The 22983-nt window shown below is 34.6% G+C and overlaps 2 protein-coding genes across 2 annotated transcripts in view; both read left to right on the top strand.

Moving 5' to 3' along the window:
• Window positions 1–22983, top strand: part of LOC114326594 (uncharacterized) — a 363687-nt gene that overhangs the window by 220279 nt on the left and 120425 nt on the right. The gene's annotated exons all lie outside the window — the stretch shown is intronic.
• Window positions 22058–22983, top strand: part of LOC114326596 (uncharacterized) — a 79752-nt gene continuing 78826 nt past the window's right edge. The window contains exon 1 of the mRNA XM_028275009.2: window positions 22058–22194. Within this exon, the coding sequence (XP_028130810.2) occupies window positions 22153–22194 (42 nt within the window). The 5' untranslated portion in view covers window positions 22058–22152. The remainder of the gene's footprint in view (window positions 22195–22983) is intronic.

Raw genomic sequence — 22983 nt, 5'->3', positions numbered from 1 at the left:
GAGGCGAAAAAAGGAGTCCCTATTTATGGATTTTCATGTTTACAGTTGTTTTCTCATACTATCGTAGAGTCCTAATACGCAAGTATGAGGATCAGACTGGATGTATTCTGGTTCACAACTCAGGAACAAGTGGGCCATGTCCGGGGTTATTTTGGCCGGCAGAGAAAGTGAAAAAGAACGCGTATATTGGAAACGCTGTAAAACGTTTTGTAGTTTATCAATTTTATCGCTGTAAAGCAGATTCTTCTTTTTTAAGTATGTAGTAATGTAAGATGTAAGTTTACTTAAGATTTAGTAACAATAAATGCCTTAAATGTTAATGCATAAATAGTGAAAATGTATTTGAAATAATCAAAATTTTGTAAAGATGCATTCAAAAAGTACAAAATTCTGCGTAATTCTGCGACTAATGTTTATTAATCTTAAAATATATAGTAAGGAGATACAGAATCACTTTGGTTTAGCTGCCTATAAGTGCCTATGCATTTCTAGCTGTTGTTTGAATGAAAAAGTGGGAAATGACGCATAGAGTTGCACAAGTTTGACTTGAATGTTTGAACTTGACTTGAGTTTGATTTAATTTCAAGTCAAACTCAAGTCAATTCTTCTGACAAATATTTCAAGTCAAGTCAAACTGGTCAATCGTACAGGTTTGAAAATTCAAACTGATTGTCAAACTAGTTTGAAAGGGTTTGAAAAATAATTTATTTAGTAGATATACTTTTTTGTCGAGATAGCATGTTAGTTGCCAATTAAGATAAGAAAATTAATAATACAATGAGTGCCACATAAAAGTCAAAATTTTCAATGTGTTTTAATTTAAAACTTTTAAATGTAGATATTTATTTTTTTCGAATTCTGAGAAAAATAATAAGTATTTTTGAAAAATGTAAACGCAGAATGAAAGATTACGTTATTACCGAGGGCCGAATGGAAAGTCTCTTAGAATAAATAAAAAGTTTCTTTTGAATGAAATATTTGCAATAATTAATAATAACACAAAATTTTCCTTTTTATGTTCACCCCCGCAACTTATTAAAATAAACATTATAGAAGTTTTCAGGCACGTTCGTCCCTTAGAAATAATGTATTCTTTCATGCTGGGTTTAAATTTTTTTTTAAATTCTTATTAGTTTTCTCAGGATTTGAAAAAATTAATACATTTAAAACACATTGAACATTTTGATAAGCGACATGTTACGCCTATGTCCTTAATTAAGGGTTACAATAAAATAAGACTATTATATATTTGGTTTTTCAATGGACAGCTGAAAATAAAATGATTAAGAATTTTTATGACTTTCTTTTATTAAAAAAGGCATTTATTTATCTTAAGGCCAGTTCGAAAAAACATGTGGTACCAAGCTGCTAGTTCACTCGAAAATATGTACCACAATATAAAAGTTAGTATTGTTGTATATTCCTTGGTATTGCTTTAAAATTCAAAACTAACCATATAATAACCATATAATAGGGTTATTAGACCTGCATCCCGCGTACCAAAAAAAGTTGATTAATAGCAAGCTGAAAATTTGTTAATAGCTTAACGGTGTCTAGTCGGACAAACTTTGATGTACGGGAACACTGGAACAGGGGAAGTTTTAATTGTGGAACAGTTAAAAATTTGGAACGTCAGATTACGAAAACGTCCCATGTATTTTGTCGGACAGAACATCCAATTGATTTGTTACCCTTTCATTAAACTCTCATGCAAAAATCAGACTGCTATTACTAACCAACATGATTCCTGTCATTTAACATGTTCTTCGTGTTCCACTCATTAAAATGCCCAGTTGGTGATAAACACCAGTCTGATTTTTGCATGAGAGTTTAATGAAATGGTAACAAATCAATTAGTTCTGTCCGACAAAATACATGGAACGTTTACGTAGTCTGACGTTCCAAATTTTTAACCTTTTCCACAATTAAAACTTCTTCTGTTCCAGTGTTCCCATACATCAAAGTTTGACTAGACACCATTAAGCTATTAACAAATTTTCAGCTTGCTATTAATCAACTTTTTTTTTGTACGCGGGATCCAGGTCTATATGGTTTTATATCTACAATTTAAATTTTTTTCGGATACAGGCTACAAATGTTGGATTTAAATTTAAAAAAAATTAATGTATAAATATGCATTAGCTTTCTTAATAATTTTGTTGGGAGGGGGGGGGGGTGAATTTCCCCTACCCCTCCACCCACCCCCCGTTGATCCGCCACTGAACAAATAAAGGCGTAGGCGGTCTCATTTAAAATTGAAAATAAACACGTTGCGTAATAGTAATATTCAAACTTTTCAAACAGTTTGAAGATGTTTGAATTCAAGTCAAACCTAAAGATATCGAAATCAAGTCAAGTCAAACTTTTTTATACAAAAAGTTTGATTTTCAAGTCAAGTCAAGTTTGTTGAGTAAAATCAAACTAGTTTGACTTGATGCATCTCTAATGACGCATATTACCTGATTCTGGCCATTGTTGAGTATGTATGGGCGGTTGTACATAAGTAATAGGTTCTAAATATTGTATTTCCTAAAGAAAATGTATTTGTAATTAGCAAATTCAAAAGTCCCTTATAATATAAAATTTTAAACAAAAATGCGGCTAAAATAAAATTTTCGAATTTCTTTCGTCCATATTGGATCCGCCATTGTGTTTAAAAAAAGTAAAGTTAGATTTGTAATCAGCGACCTTAACCTACCAAATTTGACAAAAAATTTTCCTTTTTCATTGATATTTTCAATTTCTTTCCTCCATGTTGGATCCGCCATTTTGTTTTTCAGAAAAAATAATGTCAGATTCGTAATCAGCGATGCCAAAAACCCTTGAGAACGAAAGTAATTCCAAAATGTATAAACAATATACGCTTTTAAAGGTTCATGACCACGTTTTCGGCATTTGGAACCACTGGGTGCTCTGTGAAGGGCCTTGAAAATAATCCACAGTTACAAGGTATTCGATAATTTAAGCAAGATGGTGCACCGCAAGATGGTGATTGGATAGGGAGAAGAGACACAATTGAATGGCCCGCGCGTTCGCCAGATTTGACGCCCTGTGATTTTGCTTTGTCGGGAGTACTTAAAGATAAAGTTTTAGCCAATTTGAAGTTCTTCGTGCGAACTTGGAAGTCTGTAGAAAGACTTTTTTCACTGTGTATAAGCGTTGCCAAAAATGTATTGATGAAGGTGGTTTACATTTTGAACATGAAATGTAAAGCATGCACTTCTTTGTACCCACTTATTTACAATAAACAATAAACGTTTTTTATCTACTCTATCTCATATTATGTATAAGTTTTTAGTTCGTGAAAACTGTGATTATAGATAGCAGTGCGTGAAGGATTTAAAGTGTGCGTGAAGTAACAATGTATTTTAAATGGGATTTACTTTTTGGCACTGTTTTTTGGCACACTTTCATATAATCAAATATCCTTAACTTTCGCGTTGTCATGGTGATGCCATGTGAGCAATAAATTACAACAAACGTTTTGACAGTTTTGTAATTTGAAAGAAGTTAGAATTTTTAAATGTCAAAGTTCTAAAAACTGTAGAATAGAAATGAATTCCAGTGACGAACAGTTAAGGTTTTTTTTATTTGTTTATCGTAGATAAAATATTGTATGAAACTGTGCGTGAAGTAATTTTTGCAAACTTACGCGATGTATAGCACTCGCGCCGGTGTCGCTCTTTCTCTAAACATCGCGTGCGTTCGCAAAAAGCATACTTCACGAACTGTTTTATAAATAACTATTTTACTTCAGTTATTTTTGCTTTTATTAATATACAAAACGGTTAACTGACTTTTGGTCCACCCGGTATATTGTTTTTAAGTAAAAAATGAGGTTTAATCTTTTGCATATTTTGTTTATTATATCTTTTGCATGTTTTGCATATCTTTACATATTGTTATCACCAAATTTATCAAAAGCAGCTGTTAGATATCTGTATCAAAAGTGTCACGAAAAACGCTTTTTTTATTTTTGCTAATATCTCCTGTCTATCAATAGGATGCCTGTTGGTTGCATTATATACCAGCAAATCCCCACTAGATTCGTTTGTTTAGTTATTGGAATAAATATGGTAAACAATGATAATTATTATGCGGGCGGCATTTCCAAGTCAATTACGTTTCTTTGTATGCAGCGCGGTGAATTCATTCTTATTTGGGCCAAAGTCAGAACACATGTTCTTTGATATATCTTCAGCAAAGGACGAAACATAAAAAATAGGCCAGGTTTTAAAAGGAATTTAAGATTTTCAGGTATTTTCAAAATGTACTTTGCTATTGAAGAAGCTGTATCCCAATACCAGTATTAATGTAAATTAATATTAGAAAACAAAACCAAAGGAGCATTCGGGAGACCGAAATGGAATATTGGAAAAGATGGTCTGACCTGACCAGAAGAGACAGGTTATCATATTATGAAGAGATAAGTAGAAGATTGAAAGTGGAAAAAGATTCCCTGTAGTACAGTCGAACCCGCATATTGGAATAGCATTCGTGCCAAGCAAAAGTATTCCTATAACCGGGATATTCTAATAACCGATCATTGGTGGCTAGTAGAAACGTTTTGGGGCTCAAATTTCTATTCCTTAAAGCGGGATATTCCTATAAGAGGTATTCTAATAAGCGGGTTCGACTGTATATGATTTAAAGAAGCATGCAAATAAATCTTTTTTATCAAGTATTTTTGCAATAGGATATTTAGCGCAAAAAGTAACTCCCTGGTTCTCATAGCATTTCTAAAACCAAATTGGGTATCTTCGAGATCTTCTTCGCATTTTCATCTAATTCTGCTGTGAAGAAGGAAATACCAAAAAAAAGATAAAAATAATAAATGTGTGACACAAACCAAAGTAAAGAAAAGAAAGAAACAAAGAGACAGCAGTTCAGAAGAAGAGGAGACAATGACGCAAGTTGCAATTTTTATTAAAATTATTACATTTGTTGTGTTATTATCAATCTGTGAAACAATAACTATAGCTAGGAACAATAACTATAGCTAAAAACGATTCAATGGGAAAGTTGCTGGTTAAAAACAGTAAAATAGTTCATGAGCTTCGTGTTAAAGAACTGTAGCCATTCCGTTTTGGGCAACTCTTCCCACCCCTCATCTAATGACTGTTTTATAGAATTTTTCCTTCAGTTTAATGGGCATTTTTCGATCACACAACACACCACTCGGTTCTTCTACTTCATCCATCCAACCTATAATTCTACTGCATGTATTACCATCCCTTTTCCCATTACTCTACACTACTGATTCTAGGTATAATCCTGTCGCCAGGGAGGGTACAACGGCCTCCTTAATTCAGATGGACTTATAGCATTGATTAATAAACACATAGATACCTCACCTTAAGGTAAAACCGAATTCAGTGTTAAACTCCGCCCACTTACACCTCTTTGCCCCTCAAGTCTAAGTACTACCTGACTGGACCGTGGCGACATTTATTGAAATTTTTGCCAAGATTGAAAAATAAATTTGAGTTGCTTGGCTGGCGTAATAGACAACGATATAAGGGTAGTATTCAGCATTTTCACAAATAATTTTAACGAGCTTGTAATCTCTATTTTGGAATTCCTATTTTACTTCAGATAATAATAATAATAATAATAATAATAATAATAATGTGTCCTGTGGGAGTTTTTTGTCAGTTCTTCTATCAGGCTCGGCCCCCTGCGAATGGGGGATACTTTCTGGGTATTTGTAGCGCCAATACCCAGAGAGTAGCAGGGATACTTGCCGTGGAACAAAAACTGACACCTGGCAGTAGGTATAAAATGCACACCCATTAATATGGAGAATTATGGTTTATGTTTAGGATCGCTGCCTGGGGATCGCCAGGGCACGTCTGGAGCCGGCGCTGGACGTGACAGCATGCGGGACGTCGGTGGCAGGGTGTTGAGGAGGCGGGCCCCTGTCACACAAACAGCTACAGCCCAACAACAACAACAACCACAAGCGAGCCAAACAACAGCAAGAGCTCCACTTGCTGAAGGTGCTGCGCTGGAACATCAGCCGGCGCTCACTCAAGCGGGACGACCGAGGCAGCGCATGAAATGGACTGTGTCCATTAACGAAAGCATTTTGCGCTCCTATTATAAGGTGACAAACCTCGGTCAAGAAACGATCGGCTACAGACAACAGCTGTATGCCGAATTTTGCAGGGAGTACCCAGATATTCAAGTATCGGAGCAAAGAGTATCAGATCAATACCGGGTAATCATAAGAAACAACCTTATCCCAGAGACTAGACGCAATACGATCAAAAGCGAAGTCGAACGGGAGATTAATAACCAAGAGCTAGTTATAGATCAAGTCCCTGATGCAGTTCTTGATGAGCAGATTCCTGAGATTCCTATAGCAGAAACTCAACCTGACAATACAGAGCAGGAAAACAACGAGTTGCGCGATAGTCTAGCAAACGAAATGGCTCGTGCTGTACAAGAGTTTAATGGAACAAATCCACTTAGCAGGCCACCGCTATCACGAATAAACTCTTGTAAGAAACTAGGTGCGCTGTTACAAATTGTGAACACTGAAGTCCTACCCAACTATGTCGTAGAAGCCCACTCATTGGAATATCTGCATATGCTAATCTACTGTGCAGCAACAGCAATTGCTAATGTAATGGGCGTTAAGATCAGAACAAGACGGGGTACTAATAACGGAAGGACTTGTAACAGGACTGCACCTTGGGAAAAAAGACTTCTAGGAAAAATTGAATTACTGCGTAGGGATATTGGTCAAGTAACAGAATATATAAGAGGTGTAACAAGTAGAAAAGTCATTAAGAGAGCTGAAGAAATAATGCGGAGCACTGCAAGACACTCGAGATACGATCCGGAAAATAACACTGCCCAACAGTGTCTGGATACATTAAAACAAAAACTCTCCGTCTATTCAGGTCGATTAAGAAGGTATAAAGTTAGTAACAACCGAAAATGTGACAATGCACTTTTTGAGAACTCCGAGAAGGCGTTCTACCGAAAACTCAATTCCACCGTAGAAAGTGTCGACAAGTCTTACCCAAGCCAAGAAGAGATTCATGAGTTTTGGGGAAATCAACTTTCCACACCAGCTGCTCTTAACCACAATGCTGGCTGGATAGAAGATACGACGCAGAACTGTCACCACTATGTCACAGCTAACTACGAACCATTCACTACCGATGAGGTCTCAAATATCATCAAAGAGCTTCATAACTGGAAATCTCCTGGACCAGACGGAGTTCAGAACTTCTGGCTTAAGAAGTTTTGGAGTATTCATGAGTGCTTGTCAACATTAATTAATCATGTTATTTCTAACCCGCAGGAAATACCATCATTTCTAACTCAGGGAACCACTTATTTAATACCGAAGGATCAAAATAACACCCAAGATCCAGCCAAGTACCGCCCAATTACTTGTCTTCCAACTTTGTATAAATTGGTCACATCCTGTATAACCCGGCGTATCTACCAACACTGTGCTCTAAACAATATCATAGAGCCTCAACAGAAAGGATGCGCTAAGGGTTCTATGGGTTGCAAAGAACAACTGATCATCGACTCAGTCATTTCTAACCAGGCATTCACCAAAAAAAGGAACCTCTTTACTGCCTTTATTGACTATAAAAAGGCCTTTGATTCAGTGCCGCATGAATGGCTTATAGATATATTGAGAATATACAAAGTCGATGATAACATAGTGACTTTTTTAAGGCATATAATGACAAGTTGGAAGACTAAAATTCACCTCCAAATACCTGGTGAAAACAATATCGAAACGGAAAATATCGCAATCAACCGGGGCCTGTTTCAAGGAGACTCGCTGAGTCCATTGTGGTTCTGTTTGGCTATGAACCCTCTATCACAGCTATTAAATTCCACTGACTCAGGTTTTAGCATTAAAAACAACAATACTGTAGTAGCGAAGCTTAATCATCTGTTGTATATGGATGATTTGAAATTAATGGCTTCTACTCGAGACAATCTAGAAGAAATGCTAAAAACAGTAGAAACATTCTCTAATGATATTAATATGCACTTTGGACTAGACAAGTGCCGCGTTTTAAATATAGTCAGAGGAAAGATACAGCCCGGTGGATTCGATATGCAAAATGGCCAGAACATCGAGGCCATGGGTGAAAACGATATATACAAATATCTTGGAGTAAAGCAGGCGCGGAAAATTGACCATAAGCAAATGAAAACAGAGATAACTACTGAGTTTATACGAAGGGTAAAACAGCTGCTTCGTTCACAGCTTAACAGTAAAAATTTGTTTAAGGCACTAAACACCTACGCTTGGTCCGCGCTCAGCTATTCATTTGGTATTGTTAAGTGGACAAAAACAGATATAGAAAATCTTCAGCGAAAAGTACGAACACACCTCACAAAGGCACAAAAACACCATCCTAAAAGTGCAGTAGAAAGAACGACATTACCACGGAATCTAGGAGGAAGAGGACTTATGGATATAGGTGAGCAATTAGATAAACAAATTTCTAATTTAAGATCTTATTTTCAGATGCAAGCTGAGACATCTACTCTACATCGCGCTATCTGCGCAGTAGATGACACAACACCGATCAAACTGAGGGAACCAGAAATGCGCATAAACCACCTCACTAAAGACGAAAAAATGCGCGCCTGGATGGGTAAACCTCTGCACGGGCGACATCCAAATGAGGTCAGCCAAGACTATGTCGACAATACAGCGTCGAACTATTGGTTGACAGCAGGAAAGATGTTCCCTGAAACGGAGGGTTCATTACTGGCCATTCAGGATCAGGTTATACCAACCAGAAATTACCTGAAATATATCATCAAAGACCCTCAGGTTCAAAACGACAGATGCCGATATGGATGTCAAGCCCAAGAAACCATCCAACATCTTACAGGGGGCTGCCAGGCATTTGCTGCAACTGAATACAAGGAACGGCATGACGCAGTTGGAAAAATACTTCATCAAGAGATAGCTATCAAGCTGGGACTTCTCCAAACGGACCATCTCCCGTATTATCAATACGCCCCCGAGAGTATGCTTGAGGATGGCAACTACAAGCTATACTGGGACCGCACTGTGCTCACAGACCAAACAGTGGCACATAATAGACCAGATCTCGTACTAGTTAATAAATTAACAAGACAAACAACACTAATTGATGTGGCGATACCTAATAACAATAATCTACGTAGTAAATTTAATGAAAAAATCGCCAAGTACAGAGATCTGGAAATTCAAATACGAAGGCAATGGAGAATGCAAAGTACCCAGACGATACCGATTATTATGTCTACTACTGGAGTCATTCCGAAGACCCTCCTCGAAAGCATAAAAAAGCTGGGTCTAAATGAACACCTTTATAAGACCATGCAGAAAGCTGTACTACTCGCGACGGCCAGATGCGTACGAAAATTTCTGGGAGAAACTCCAGCATACCAAGTCACCTAGGGCTCGATAACACGGAAAGAGTCCCACCAGAGCTCAATCCTTTTGATACCGTAGGTATCTGGGATGAGTCAATTTCCCCCTTAGAGGGAGTGTGAGCCGTATGGCTAAATCTGGATAATAATGTTTATTTACTTCTCATTATGCTTTCATATATAACAATATTATAAAATATTGTTTTATAATATTGATTAATATATTATAAGATAAAACGCTAAATATTGATTAATAAAAATAGTGAAGAGGTTTCCTAAAAATGATTTAATTATTAATACACTACAAAAAAACAACAAAATAGAAAATACATAATAAAATTAGCAGTGATAATTCACATGTAAATAATTTTTTGCAATTTGTAAAAGAAATTAATTTTCAGAACTAATGCGAAATAAAATATTTGAAGTTGATATACAGAATTTCTTTCCAGATCTAACCCATTCACTCAAGGTAAAATATTGCAAAACCTCCGAATTTTAAAGAATCCATTTTATTGACATGAAATTTGGTATACACATAGCTAAAATATCAAAGAAAAAAGTGATATTGTGCCACTGTGTGCTTTTGCACTGGGGTTAAGTATCACTCCTTCTCGGGAGTGAAAAAATATACGTTCAAGATAAGTCCAGAATTGGATAAACTGATTAATACCTACTAACAACTTTTGGTCCATAGAGTTTTTTCAATAAGTCAATACTTTTCGAGTTATTTTCGGGTAAATATGATTTTCGCAAATTACTCAATAAGTAAGTATTTAATCGAAAAAAAAAGGTATATGTAGCAGAAATACCTATAGTTTTTAAAAAAGTAAAAAAGTGGTATAAGTATGAAGTCTGTAGATCCAGCAGAAACAGAGTAGTAGGTATTGAAAAGTGGGTCCTTATTCGTCAAATTCCAAATCGAATATTTCAACGTGAAATAACCAAAAAATTAAGAACTTTTCGGGAAAAACTACAACTTTTTTTAGTGTTTAAAAAAAAGTTTATCTTTATTTTTGTTTAAGTTTCTAGCATCGAAGTAAGCAAGATATGGTCAAAATAAATTTGGCCCCTATTTTTATTTTTGGTACAGAAGTCGTGAAAATCATTCCCTAATTAGCATCCGAAATTAAATGAATCGAAACGGCCTTACAATTTACTTAACTTGTTTATTTTTTATATTGTCTGTAAGTTCCATCTAATCAAAGCGCCTATTTTTGAAAAAATTGGTTTTAAAGTAAAAAACAATTTTTTGAAATTCTGAAAAAAGCATTTTTTAGACTATAAAGGGGGTTTTGCTTTTCTGAATATTTTATATTTTTTGTTTTTTTTAAGACAAAAATAGGTTAAAATATGGCTGTTAAAATTTTTCCAAAACTTACAGATCATAGAAACACTACATACGTAAAGTAATTTATCAAGCGGTGACGATTAATTTAATTTTAGACGCTAATTAAAGGGTGATTTTTACGATCTTTTTTTACAAAAAAAAAAAGAATCATTTTATTCTGAGCGTAACTTACTTACTTTTGATGCTAGTAACTTAAAAAAGAAACAAAAATAAAGCTTTTTTTAAACATTTTAAAAAGATACCGACTTTTCTCCAAAAGTGCTTAATTTTTTAATTATTCCACGTTTAAATATTCGATTTGGAATTTGACGAATTAGAACCCACTCTTCCTGAACTACAACTCTGTTTCTACTGGGTCTACAAACTTCATACGTTTATTATATATAACTTCATACCATTCTGCACTTTTTTTATAAGATAGGTATATTTTTGTTAACAATATTTAATTTTTCGATCAAATACTTACCTACATTTTGAGTTATTTGCGAAAAACCGTGTAAAAAGGTGTTTTTTTGTTGTTGAAAAATGAATATGTTCACTTGCAAATTATTCGAAAATTCTTGACTTAGTGGAAAAACCTCTATAGAACAAAAGTTGCTTAGCATTACTCATTTTAATACCGGACTTATTTTGAACGTATATAAATTAGGGGCAAAACCCGTGAGTAAATGGAATAATTACTCCTACATATTTTGTAATGGCTCGAAATGTCACATAAAAGTAACGTCATCGTTCAGAAAAAAGTTCAGTTATGTTATAAAACTAAACAATAATACTAGAATATGTACTAGGTATATTAGAGGTACTCAAATACCTGCATTTTTAATTTACCGGAAATAAAAATTAGCTATATATTTTTTCTGAGAGTACCTAACATTGTATTACAAAAAATTGACAATTTGTCTAGAAATGGTAAAATAGAAGTCAATTATATTCTGTACAAAATAAGAAATAGTATAGAGGTGAAATGAAATCGATAGGATCTACTGTTCGATCGCTTACTTTTTACATTTAACAGAACAGAGCTACTAGGTCTGGATCCCGCGTATGAAAAAAAAGTTGATTAATAGCAAGCTGAAAATTTGTTAATAACTTAAGGGTGTCTAGTCGGTTAAACTTTGATATATGAGAACACTGGAACAGGGGCAGTTTTAATTGTGGAACAGGTTAAAAATTTGGAACGGTCAGACAACGAAAACGGCACATTTATTTTGTCCGACAGAACAGACTTAAACTCTCCGATCAGAGATTAAACTCTCATGCAAAAATGAGACTGCTATTTATCACCTGTCATAATTCCTGTCATTTGACAAATTCTACATGTTCCACTCATTAAAACGCCCATTTGGTGATAAATAGCAATCTGATTTTTGCATGAGAGTTTAATCTCTGTTCGGAGAGTTTAAGTCTGTTCTGTCGGACAAAATACATGTGCCGTTTTCGTGGTCTGACCGTTCCAAATTTTTAACCTGTCCCACAATTAAAACTTCCCTTGTTCCAGTGTTCACATATATCAAAGTTTGCCCAACTAGACACCCTTAAGCTATTAACAAATTTTCAGCTTGCTATTATCCAACTTTTTTTTCATATGTGGGATCCAGACCTATACGGCCGGTGAACGGCATGATCACTGGCATCATACGCCAGAGCACGCGGGTTCAAGCCCTGCAAACGACAATCAATTTTTCATTTCTAAAAATGATAAGAGCCGTTTCACCGTACCTCGGAGAGCACGTTAAGCCGTCGGTCCCCCTGGGCTAGTGTATGTACATCGACAATAGTTACTTGAAACAGGTTAAAGATGTAAATGGCGCCGGAACAATCCGAAAGGATCTCTCCGGCAAAAATGCCCTACGATATTATTATTATTATTTCATTTAACAATTTCTGAGGACCTTTCTGATGGAATTACTTCAAAGAGGTTATTAAAAGCAGATAGTGATGTGTACCAAATACAATGGATTATATTTTTCTTTGACAAAACACCACTAGTTGTCAACGTTTAAATGAATAATATTGATAAAATGACAGGGAATTTCCAAAATATAAATAGCCGAGGACATCTAATTCTTTCATTTTGAGTTTTAAAATATGCAGGTTTTTATCAAGAATGCATTTTGTATATAGAAATTAATTCGTATTTCTGTAATAGAGTTTTAGTGTCTTGCAAATCTTCATGGCATTTAATCCAATTCAAATTCTTTATAATCTTATAGTAAATATAACCAATAACATGCACATGTAACAGCACACGTTTCTAAATTTGTGGTTGTTGTCTTAAATTCCGCTTTAACTTATCACAGCACAATACGCAGCTAATAGAAGGTAATACACCTATAGGGTAAGTTCGGCTCTGACGCCACTGTTAACTACTCGCAAGTCAGACAGCGACTGAGAAATCTCGATACGGTTTTCGAGTAGCGCCATCTAGTTGCCGATACGTCTTTCGGTTACCAGGAGGTGAGCTATCTATGAGTAAGTTTATAATCCAGTGGTTCCCAAAGTTTTTTAGTTCGCGGCGCACTTAATAAACTAGAATTTTTCCGCGGCGCCCTGAGTCAAAATATTGATTTAACGTCTAACTTTAACTGTAGTTAATACGGTTTCTGTTGCAGTTGATATGGTTAGGTTAATTTAATAATAATGAAACATACTTTAAATTCACAAACAATTTATTGAAAAAATAATTACAGTAATTAATGGGATAAATGAGCTTGTTCTTGTTCATTACACAACTTTTCAAATCTCGGAATCAAACTGGACACAGCTACCCTCATTTCTTGTTCCACGTTAATTTTCGCACTGTACTTACTTTTTATTACAGCGACCGCCGAAAAACCAGCTTCGCACAAATAGGATGTTGTAAATGGAATTAAGATGCGCAGAGCTTTACCACTCAGCAGCGGATATTCATCTTTTACTGATATCCAAAAATCAGTTAGTTCCGTGCAGCCAAACTTTGTCTTCAACGTATTGTCGCAAGCCAAATCAATGAGATTTTCTTCTTCTAAAGAAGTAAATTCAGAAGGAGCTTCCGCTCTAAATGGATCTTGAATCCATGCAAACTGGTCGATATTATCAGCTTGAAAGTATTTTTCGAACCATTTGATAAGCTCTGATAAGTGATCCGCAAAAATAGATTTAATATTGCAAGAGATATTAACTCATTGGAGATAATAAACTCCTGCAACAAGGGACAACAATCATTGATATTATTATCATTAATTTTTCTCTTCCATACTTCTAATATTTTTCTGAAAGCTGAAATCTTCTCCGCCAATTTTAAAATGTGCGTGTTGCGGCCTTGCAGGGAGAGATTCAACGCATTTAACTTTTCAAAGATATCACATAAGTATGCTAGTTGAATAAAAAAATCCGTTTCTACAAAGTACTTGGCATACTGGTGTTTTTCTTCTTCAAGAAAAATGTACATTTCTTGCCGTAATTGGAACGTACGAGACAAAACATTACCACGAGAGAGCCATCGTGAGTGGCAGTAGTATAACAGAGACGTGTGTTCTGCACCCATATCCTCACACATTTTTTTGAAAAACCTTGCTTTCACCGGCCTAGTTTTTATATAATTTACCACAGTTACCACACGTTCTAAGACCAAATTTAGTGAAGGACTCAGATTCTTTGATGCAAGCGCTTCTCTATGAATGATGCAATGGGTCCATACTGAATCCGGAGCTTTGTTTCGAACAAGCGCCTGTAATCCTCCATAACGGCCAGACATTGAACGACCACCATCGGTGCAAACACCAACGCACTTTGTCCACTCCAAATTGTTTTCAACCACAAATGTATTCAGGATCTCGAACAAGTCTTGCGCCTTTGTACTTGCAGTGATTTTTTTACAAAACAGAAGATTCTCCACAATGGTATTATCATCCAAGAACCTTATGTAACAAATCAAGTGTGCATCTTTACTAGAATCTGTTGCCTCATCCAACTGTAACGCAAATTAACTTTCTTTTATTTTTTCAATTATTTGATCATTAAGATCCTTTGCCATACGCTGAATTCTGCGACTGATGGTGTTGTTAGATAAAGGCACCGCTGAAAGAAGTTTTCCCGCAGATTCTCCGATCATAATGTTTACCAAATCTACAGCAGCCGGTAGAATTAATTGTTCTGCGATTGTGTGGGACTTTTTACACTTTGCAACTTTATACGCAACCTTGTATGATGCCAGCAAAGCATTTTAGGTATCGACAAATGCTTGGAAAAGTTACCTTTTTGTTGCTTCAAATCATTTAACTTCCTGGTAAAAAAGCTACGAGGTTTGTCAGCAAAGTTTGGATGATTGGCCTCCAAGTGGCGTTTTAACTTACTTGGAAGCATGCATTCTGGAGCCAAAAGTTTCAGGGACAATACACATTGTGGGCTCTCTTCATCATTGACGTTTGTTGATGTAAAGCCAAAATCCAAATAGCTGTCATCATATTTACGGTATTTTCGTTTCTTCACGACTCTACCACTAGTTTGTGGTGCATCCACTTTATTTTTAGAACCACCTTGTTTATTTAAATTCAAAAACTTTTCCATTTTTACAGCAACTTTTGTACACAAGTAGGTGAAACAACCCTGTTTATATTCACACTGATAAATGAAACGATGCGAACAGTATGAAACTACAAATTCAACTTACTAAAATTTAGATAAGTAAAAATTCATAGTTTTAAAATGTGCACGTGCAAAGAGACGATTGTATTTGCCGACCGGCAGTGATTTATGGCCTGTCGGTCCGAAGTCAGTATACAGTAGTGACAGAATTGTTTCGTGGAATTTAAAATATCGAGGATATATTGTCGGCATCAAATAAAATTACTAATAACTGAACTCGTTTATCATGGGAAACATTTTTATATATAGGTATATTTTAAAAGTTAAAAAGTTGTCATAACAACTTTAGTTTAATGTTTAATACTTGAAGGTAATTATGTGATTATGTCTAGTATTGGAGGAAAACTTTCGCGGCGCCCCTGTAGTCGAGCCACGGCGCCCCAGGGCGCCGCGGCGCACAGTTCGGGAAGCACTGTTATAATCAATGCTTATAGTATGGTATAGTTAGACCCAAACCCAGACATCCAAAGTGAAAGTTATAGTCCAACACCAAATTGTTCTGTATGGTCCACATAATGTTCAGAAAAAAGTCACACCATTTTGAGCGTCGGGTTTGGGGGAGAGAGGGAGGAGAAATCTGTAAATTCGTAGTTTTTACGTTTTTCGTCAATATTTCTAAAACTATGCGGTTTAGCATGAACAACCTTCTATACAAAATTGTTCTACATTAAATTTTAAATAAAAAAGGTCCGATGCATAACTCTTCTAAAATGAACGGTTCCAAAGTTACGGAGGTAGTATAGTATAATTGGTCCAAAAAAAGGCCTAACCCAGACTTCCAAAGTAAAAGTTTTCCTTCAACACCAAATTGTTCTATATGGTCCACATATTTTTCAGTAAAAAGTTACACCATTTTTAGCGTCCGGTTTGGGGAAGAAATGAGGGAGAAATCGGTAAATTTGTAGTTTTTGTAAGTTTTTCGTCAATATTTCTAAAACTATGCTTTAGCGTAAACAATGCTCTATACAAAAATGTTCTACATAAAATTTAAAACAAAAAATGTTCTACACATAATTGTTGTAAAATCAACGGTTCCAGAGTTACGGAGGATGAAAAGTGGAGGTTTTCGATACTTTTTATATTTTTTGAGCAATTAATGATGATTTTGGGTGGTGAGCTTGACGGTTCTTCAAGGGCTTATCACTAACATACCATCGGACACTGAAATAGCAAATTTTATTTACAAAACAAAATCCTGTTAAAGAAAATTTCTATAAATTGCCCAAAGAATATAAAAAGTATCGAAAACCTCCACTTTCACCCCCCGTAACTCTGAAACCGTTGATTTTATAAAATTATGTATAAATTTTTTTTATTTTAAATTTCATGTAGAACATTTTTGTATATAACAATGTTTACGCTAAAGCATAGTTTTAGAAATATTGACGAAAAACTTAAAAAAACTACTAATTTACCAAATTCTCCCCCATCACCCCCCAAACCGGACGCTCAAAATGGTGTAACTTTTTACTTAACAATATGTGGACCATACAGAACAATTTGGTGTTAAAGGAAAACTTTTACTTTGGATGTTTGGGTTAGTCCTTTTTTTGGACCAGTTATACTATACAACCTCCGTAACTTTGGAACCATTTATTTTAGAAGGATTATGCATTGGGCCTTTTTTATTTCAAATTTAATGTAGAACAATTTTGTATAGAAGGTTGTTCATGCTAAACCGCATAGTTTCAGAAATATTGACGAAAAACTTAAAAAACTACGAATTTACCGATTTCTCCCCCCTCCCCCCCCCAAACTCGAAGCTCAAAATGGTGTGACTTTTTTCTGGACATTGTATGGATCATATAGAGCAATTTGGTGTTGAAGGATAACTTTCACTTTGGATGTCTGGGTTATGCCATCTTTTGGATCAAATCTACTATACTATTACCCAAGTTTTTTATGTATTTTGACCCGTAAAACACGAATTTTTTGGGTAACAGTTGATCCGGATGTCGATAAGTTTGTTATAAACAAAGAACTTGAGGATTTACCTAACAGCGATTTTTCGCAAAACAAAACATTTTTTTGTATTTTTTGGGTGATTCTCAGCAAAAAATGGTCTTACAGGTTTTTTCGTAGGATGCATAGTTTTCGACATAAACACAGTTGAACTTTCAAAAAATCGAAAAATTGCAATTTTTGAACCCGAATAACTTTTGATTAAAAAATAAAATAGCAATTTTGCTTATTGCATTTGAAAGTTCAAGTCAAATTCTATCGGTTTTGATTATTTGCATTGCTAATAATCAGTTTTTATTTGTTAAGCAAAGCCATAAACACACAGTGTTTCCCGTGCCCAATGCATGCGTTTTCATGTACGTAATCTACGTAGAAATTGTGTGTATGCACGCCTACTCGTTCGATTTCAAATGGGAAATGCATTGAAAACATCATTCAATCACTATGTGTTTATAGCTTTGTTTAACAATAAAAATTGCTATTTTATTTTTCAATCAAAAGTTATTCGGTTTCGAAAATTGCAATTTTTCGATTTTTTGAAAGTTTAACCGCGTTTAGGTCGAAAACTATGCATCCTACGAAAAAACTTCTAAAACATTTTTTGCTTAGAATGACCCAAAAATACAAAACAATGTTTTGTTTTGCGAAAAATCGCTGTTATGTGATTCTTCAAGTTCTTTGTTAATAACAATCTTATCGACATCCGGATCGACTGTTTCGTGTTCTACGGGTCAAAATACATAAAAAAAACTTAGGTAAGTCCATCTGAATTAAGGAGGCCGTTGTACCCCCACTGGCGACAGGACTAGTACTTAAAACTATTACTTTTCACAATGCTTTCATCATTCAAAGATATCATTTTCTCCATGATGGAGTGACTCCATCCTTAAATGAACATTTTAAATACACTGTTTTTGCCCTACTAAGTTTTAAACTGTTTTCCTAAATATCTGTCTCCACTGTTCCAGTTTTTGTTCTACTCACGGGAAACACAATAAAGGATGGAAAAGGAAATGACGAAATCAAAACAATAAGCAAGGTGAAAACGTAGGTGACTGGATACTAAATAGGAAGAGAGAATGAAACAATCATATAAGCAGAATGAAGGACAGACGATAGGGTAGTCAAGATAGCAAGAGACAAATCGCCTTCAGGTATAGAAGAAGTATGGGCCTACCACGAAAAATGGAGTGACAATATAACATAAAGACACAAACCAAGCCAATAGAAACAGGAAGAATTACCTAGTAAAAAGGTAGAAGAAAAATAATAATAATGTATTATAGATACATACAGTGATGAGCGGGCTAATTGCCGGCAAAATAACGCAAAAGATGGACAAAGGACAACATAATATATTGTGAGGTAAAAAGAGATGAAATTTGTGGAGGTGGGACATTTACCGATCGAAACCTATAAATTTACATTATATTGATTCTTTCCCACCTTTAGACGTATCAGAGGAGTATAGCAACTAAAACTGTCACTGTCACAGTGGTAGTTGCCAAACTCGTCTGATACATCTAAAGGTGGGAAAGAATCGATATATGTAATGTAAATTTATAGGTTTTTATCGCTAAATTTTCCACCTCTACTAGTTTCATCTCTTTTTATATCACAACTTAATATATTTTTCATCTTTTCCGTTATTTTGTCCGTTATTAGCGGGATCATCATAGTATATTCATATCATGATGTAAACAACTAAACCTACAGTAATATTCAGTACAGTATTTGAAAAATTTATAAAAGTTCACACGCAAACTTAGAATTATTGTACAAACATTCGTAAAAAGCAGTGATTTGAGGTAATTAATGTGTCATGTTATGAGTAACTTCTTTTGTAACAGAATCAAAGCAAATGACAACAAACATTCCATTCCAACAATTATTTATGCTCGTATTAGTAATCATTCGTGTAGTTTTTTTATTTGTTGTTTAAGAGGTTTTCGATAATTATTTTTTATGCGTTTTTATTTAACTAGTCTAGATAATTTTTATTTTATTACTTAAGTCGAGGCGATTTCCTAAATATTATAATTTTTCTTTTTTAAGTGCCCTCTCCCAAACGCAAGTTGGATATCATCATCATTATCTTTACTCTATCTACCGTTGTTCTGAAGAATTCTATGGAATTGCATTTAAACCAGTCCCTTAAAAGTTTCAGCCATGATATTCTCCTACTCCGTATACTCCTTCCTCCTTATATCTTTCCCTGTATTATCAATCTTAGCACTTCATATCGCTGTCTCCTCATTACATGTCTATGAGATTGTCTTATATTTATTATGTTTTTTATTTCGTATTCTTTGGCAATTTTTCGTGTTTTTTTTTCTACTGTATCCATGCTATTCTAAGCATCCTTCCACCATATTTCAAATGTCTATACAGTAAAACCTGTGTTAACGGCCACCTGTCAAAACCAGCTACCTGAACTAGCCAGCCAGTTTCAAAGTTTCCCAAACCAAAATTTGTGGACTACAAAACCTGGTATTAGTGGCCACCTTTTTATATCGGCCAATAGTTCTGTCATTTTTAGTGACCGTTATTGACAGGTTTTACTGTATCTTATTTATGTGTTCTTGCTTCAATCTCCAGCTTTTGAGTCCATTAGGTCTGGATCCCGCGTATGAAAAAAAAGTTGATTAATAGCAAGCTGAAAATTTGTTAATAGCTTAAGGGTGTCTAGTCGGATAAACTTTGGTATATGGGAACACTGGAACAGGAGCAGTTTTAATTGTGGAACAGGTTAAAAATTTGGAACAGTCACAGCACGAAAACGGCAAATTTATTTTGTCCGACAGAATAGACTTAAACTCTCCGAACAGAGATTAAACTCTCATGCAAAAATCAGACTGCTATTTATCACCTGTCATAATTCCTGTTATTTGGCATAATCTACATGTTCCACTCATTAAAACGCCCATTTGGTGATAAATAGCAGTCTGATTTTTGCATGAGAGTTTAACCTCTGTTCGGAGAGTTTAAGTCTATTCTGTCGGACAAAATACATGTGCCGTTTTCGTGCTATGACCGTTCCAAATTTTTAACCTGTTCCACAATTAAAACTGCCCCTGTTCCAGTGTTCCCATATATCAAAGTTTATCCGACTAGACACCCTTAAGCTATTAACAAATTTTCAGCTTGCTATTAATCAACTTTTTTTTCATACGCGGGATCCAGACCTACATATTTTAGTATCGAAACCAAGTAACATCTCAGCTCCTACTTTCAGTTCTAATATAATAATCTCTTTATTGCAGATAATTGTTTTCATTATTACATACGAATTTCTTGCTATTTCTTTCCTGGCCTTATTTCTGTTGTTTGATCATTATTTTCTGAAATCCAGATTCCCATGCATTTATGAACCTTCTCAGTCGATGGATCCCCCAAATACATGTTTGTGTATTTGTTGGAATTGTTCAGCAGAGCTTCCCATAATCACGGTGTCATCTGCATATCTTATGTTGTTAATAGTCCTTCCATTAATTATTAGTGGAGGTGCTATGGCTGTCCGTATAACGCTACGGGATAAAAGCGTGGACACTGAAGAAAATTATTGACGTGAGGAGACTGGAGACATTCGAGATGTGGATGTACCGAAGAGTGCTAAAGATCTCATGGGTAGATGGAATAACCAACGTAGAGGTAACGAGACTTATGCATAAGGAAAGACAAGTACTTCTAACAATTAAGAGAAGAAAACTGAGACATATGGGACATGTGATGAGAGGAGATAAATATCTAAAACTCCAGGTCATTATGCAAGGAAAAAACCAGGGAAAAAGATCCATAGGAAGTAGTCGTAACATATGGCTGAAGAACATTATGGAATGGTTTGGATGTATAGTCGGTTCGCTAAACTCAGACGCAAATGGCTAATGATTTTAGTACGTAACTGTTTTGTTTTTTGCCAATTTTGACAAACTTTGCAAAATTACTAAATATTTAGTAATTATTAACTATTTAGTAATTATTTTTTTGGCAATTTTATCAAATTGGCAAAATTACTAGCTTAAATCACTAGCCAGTTGAGTCTGAGTTTAGCGAACGGACTATAACAACGAATTATTTAGAGCCGCGGTCTCAAAAGTAAAACCCACTCTGATGATTGCTAACGTTCGAAGAGATTACAGAAGAAGATTAATTATTAGGTACTCTTTCACTTTTAGATTATAATGTTTCTTTAAGAATGTATTCACTACATACATTGAATAGAAATGGAGACATAATACATCTCTGCCTAACTCCTCTCTTAATTTCAATTTCTGAACTGGATTCGTTATCTATTATATGATGTCTATTTCTTTGATTCCAGTAAAGTTTTGTTATTATTCTTAGTTCCTTTTGTCTATGTTTTTGTCTTTAGAATTTGGACTAATTTTTCATGTTTTACTTTGCCATGCACATCCACATTTATATCTACGTATGCATATTTGAGCAAACACATTAAAAACAAATAACGCCTCTCTGGTACCTAGCCCATTTCTAAATAAAATTCAGATTGCAAGAGAATAGATACGTTGGGTAAAACAACTGTCTTTTTCTTAAATATCTACATTAAACTTGTAATACTTCTGCTATTCTTATTACGATTGTTATACGTTTTAAACTGCTATAAATTTTGATATTTCAGTATCGATAAAAATATTGACTTGCAATGTTAGCGACTGGACTAGTTGTTTCAACATCCAACCTTAAAGTCTAAAGAGGGATTGTCAAACTATTTATGCATATCACACTTTTATTTTTTTAATATTATCAGTGTCATTCTCGTTTCATAGTGTCAATTGAAAATGTGGGTACGGTGCTTCGTTTCAGTGCTTTTCCTCATAAATGTAAGATATTTTTATATTTATATTTATTCACGGTATTTATTAATTTGTATAAAAACAAGTAAAAGAAGCTAAGAAAAGGAAAATTCTGAATTAAGCCGTTAGTGTATTGTTTATTTATTGTTAATTGTAAAGAATTTTAAATATATTTCATTTTAATGGAATATAATTTCGTATTTTATAATTATATTTTAAATGGATTCCACAACAAAACGCCAAGCCAACAAGTGCAATGTAAATTTTAGTGCTCTGTTTATGTAATGTTTCTTATTATTAATTAAATTGCTTATTGAAAATGGCAACTAGACGAAACATTTAAGCCATAACAAAGCGGTTTATTTATAAGACCGAAAAACCCAGGAATTATAAAGTTTCTATTTAAAAATTCACGGTCAGGAAATAACGAAACTATAAATATATTAAGTGTATCTTATAGATAAGTAATATTTTTAGTTTTCGGCAACTAGGGAGGGGGTAGGGGGTAGGTCTACGTATTTTTATCAAAAATAGTCTTTTTTACCCTATTTTGAAAAGGTATATCTCTGAATCCAGTGACCCGATTTTAGCGCACAAGACCTGATCTTTCATATTGTAATGTCAACTTTTTGATACAATAATTTGCAAAACAGAAAAAAATGGGTTTTTAAATACCTTACATACATTTAAATACCTTAAAAACATGTCATCCTGAAATGAAAGATCTGCATTTAGGATTCCAGTCATTCAATATTTTTTAAAAGTTAAAATAAAAAGGGGGACCAACATACATTAAATATACATATACAGGGTGCG

This window comes from Diabrotica virgifera, chromosome 3 (assembly GCF_917563875.1).
Source record: "Diabrotica virgifera virgifera chromosome 3, PGI_DIABVI_V3a".
NCBI lineage: Eukaryota > Metazoa > Arthropoda > Insecta > Coleoptera > Chrysomelidae > Diabrotica > Diabrotica virgifera.
The sequence above is the reverse complement of the archived record's forward strand: the minus strand, read 5'-3'. Positions and strand labels throughout refer to the sequence as shown.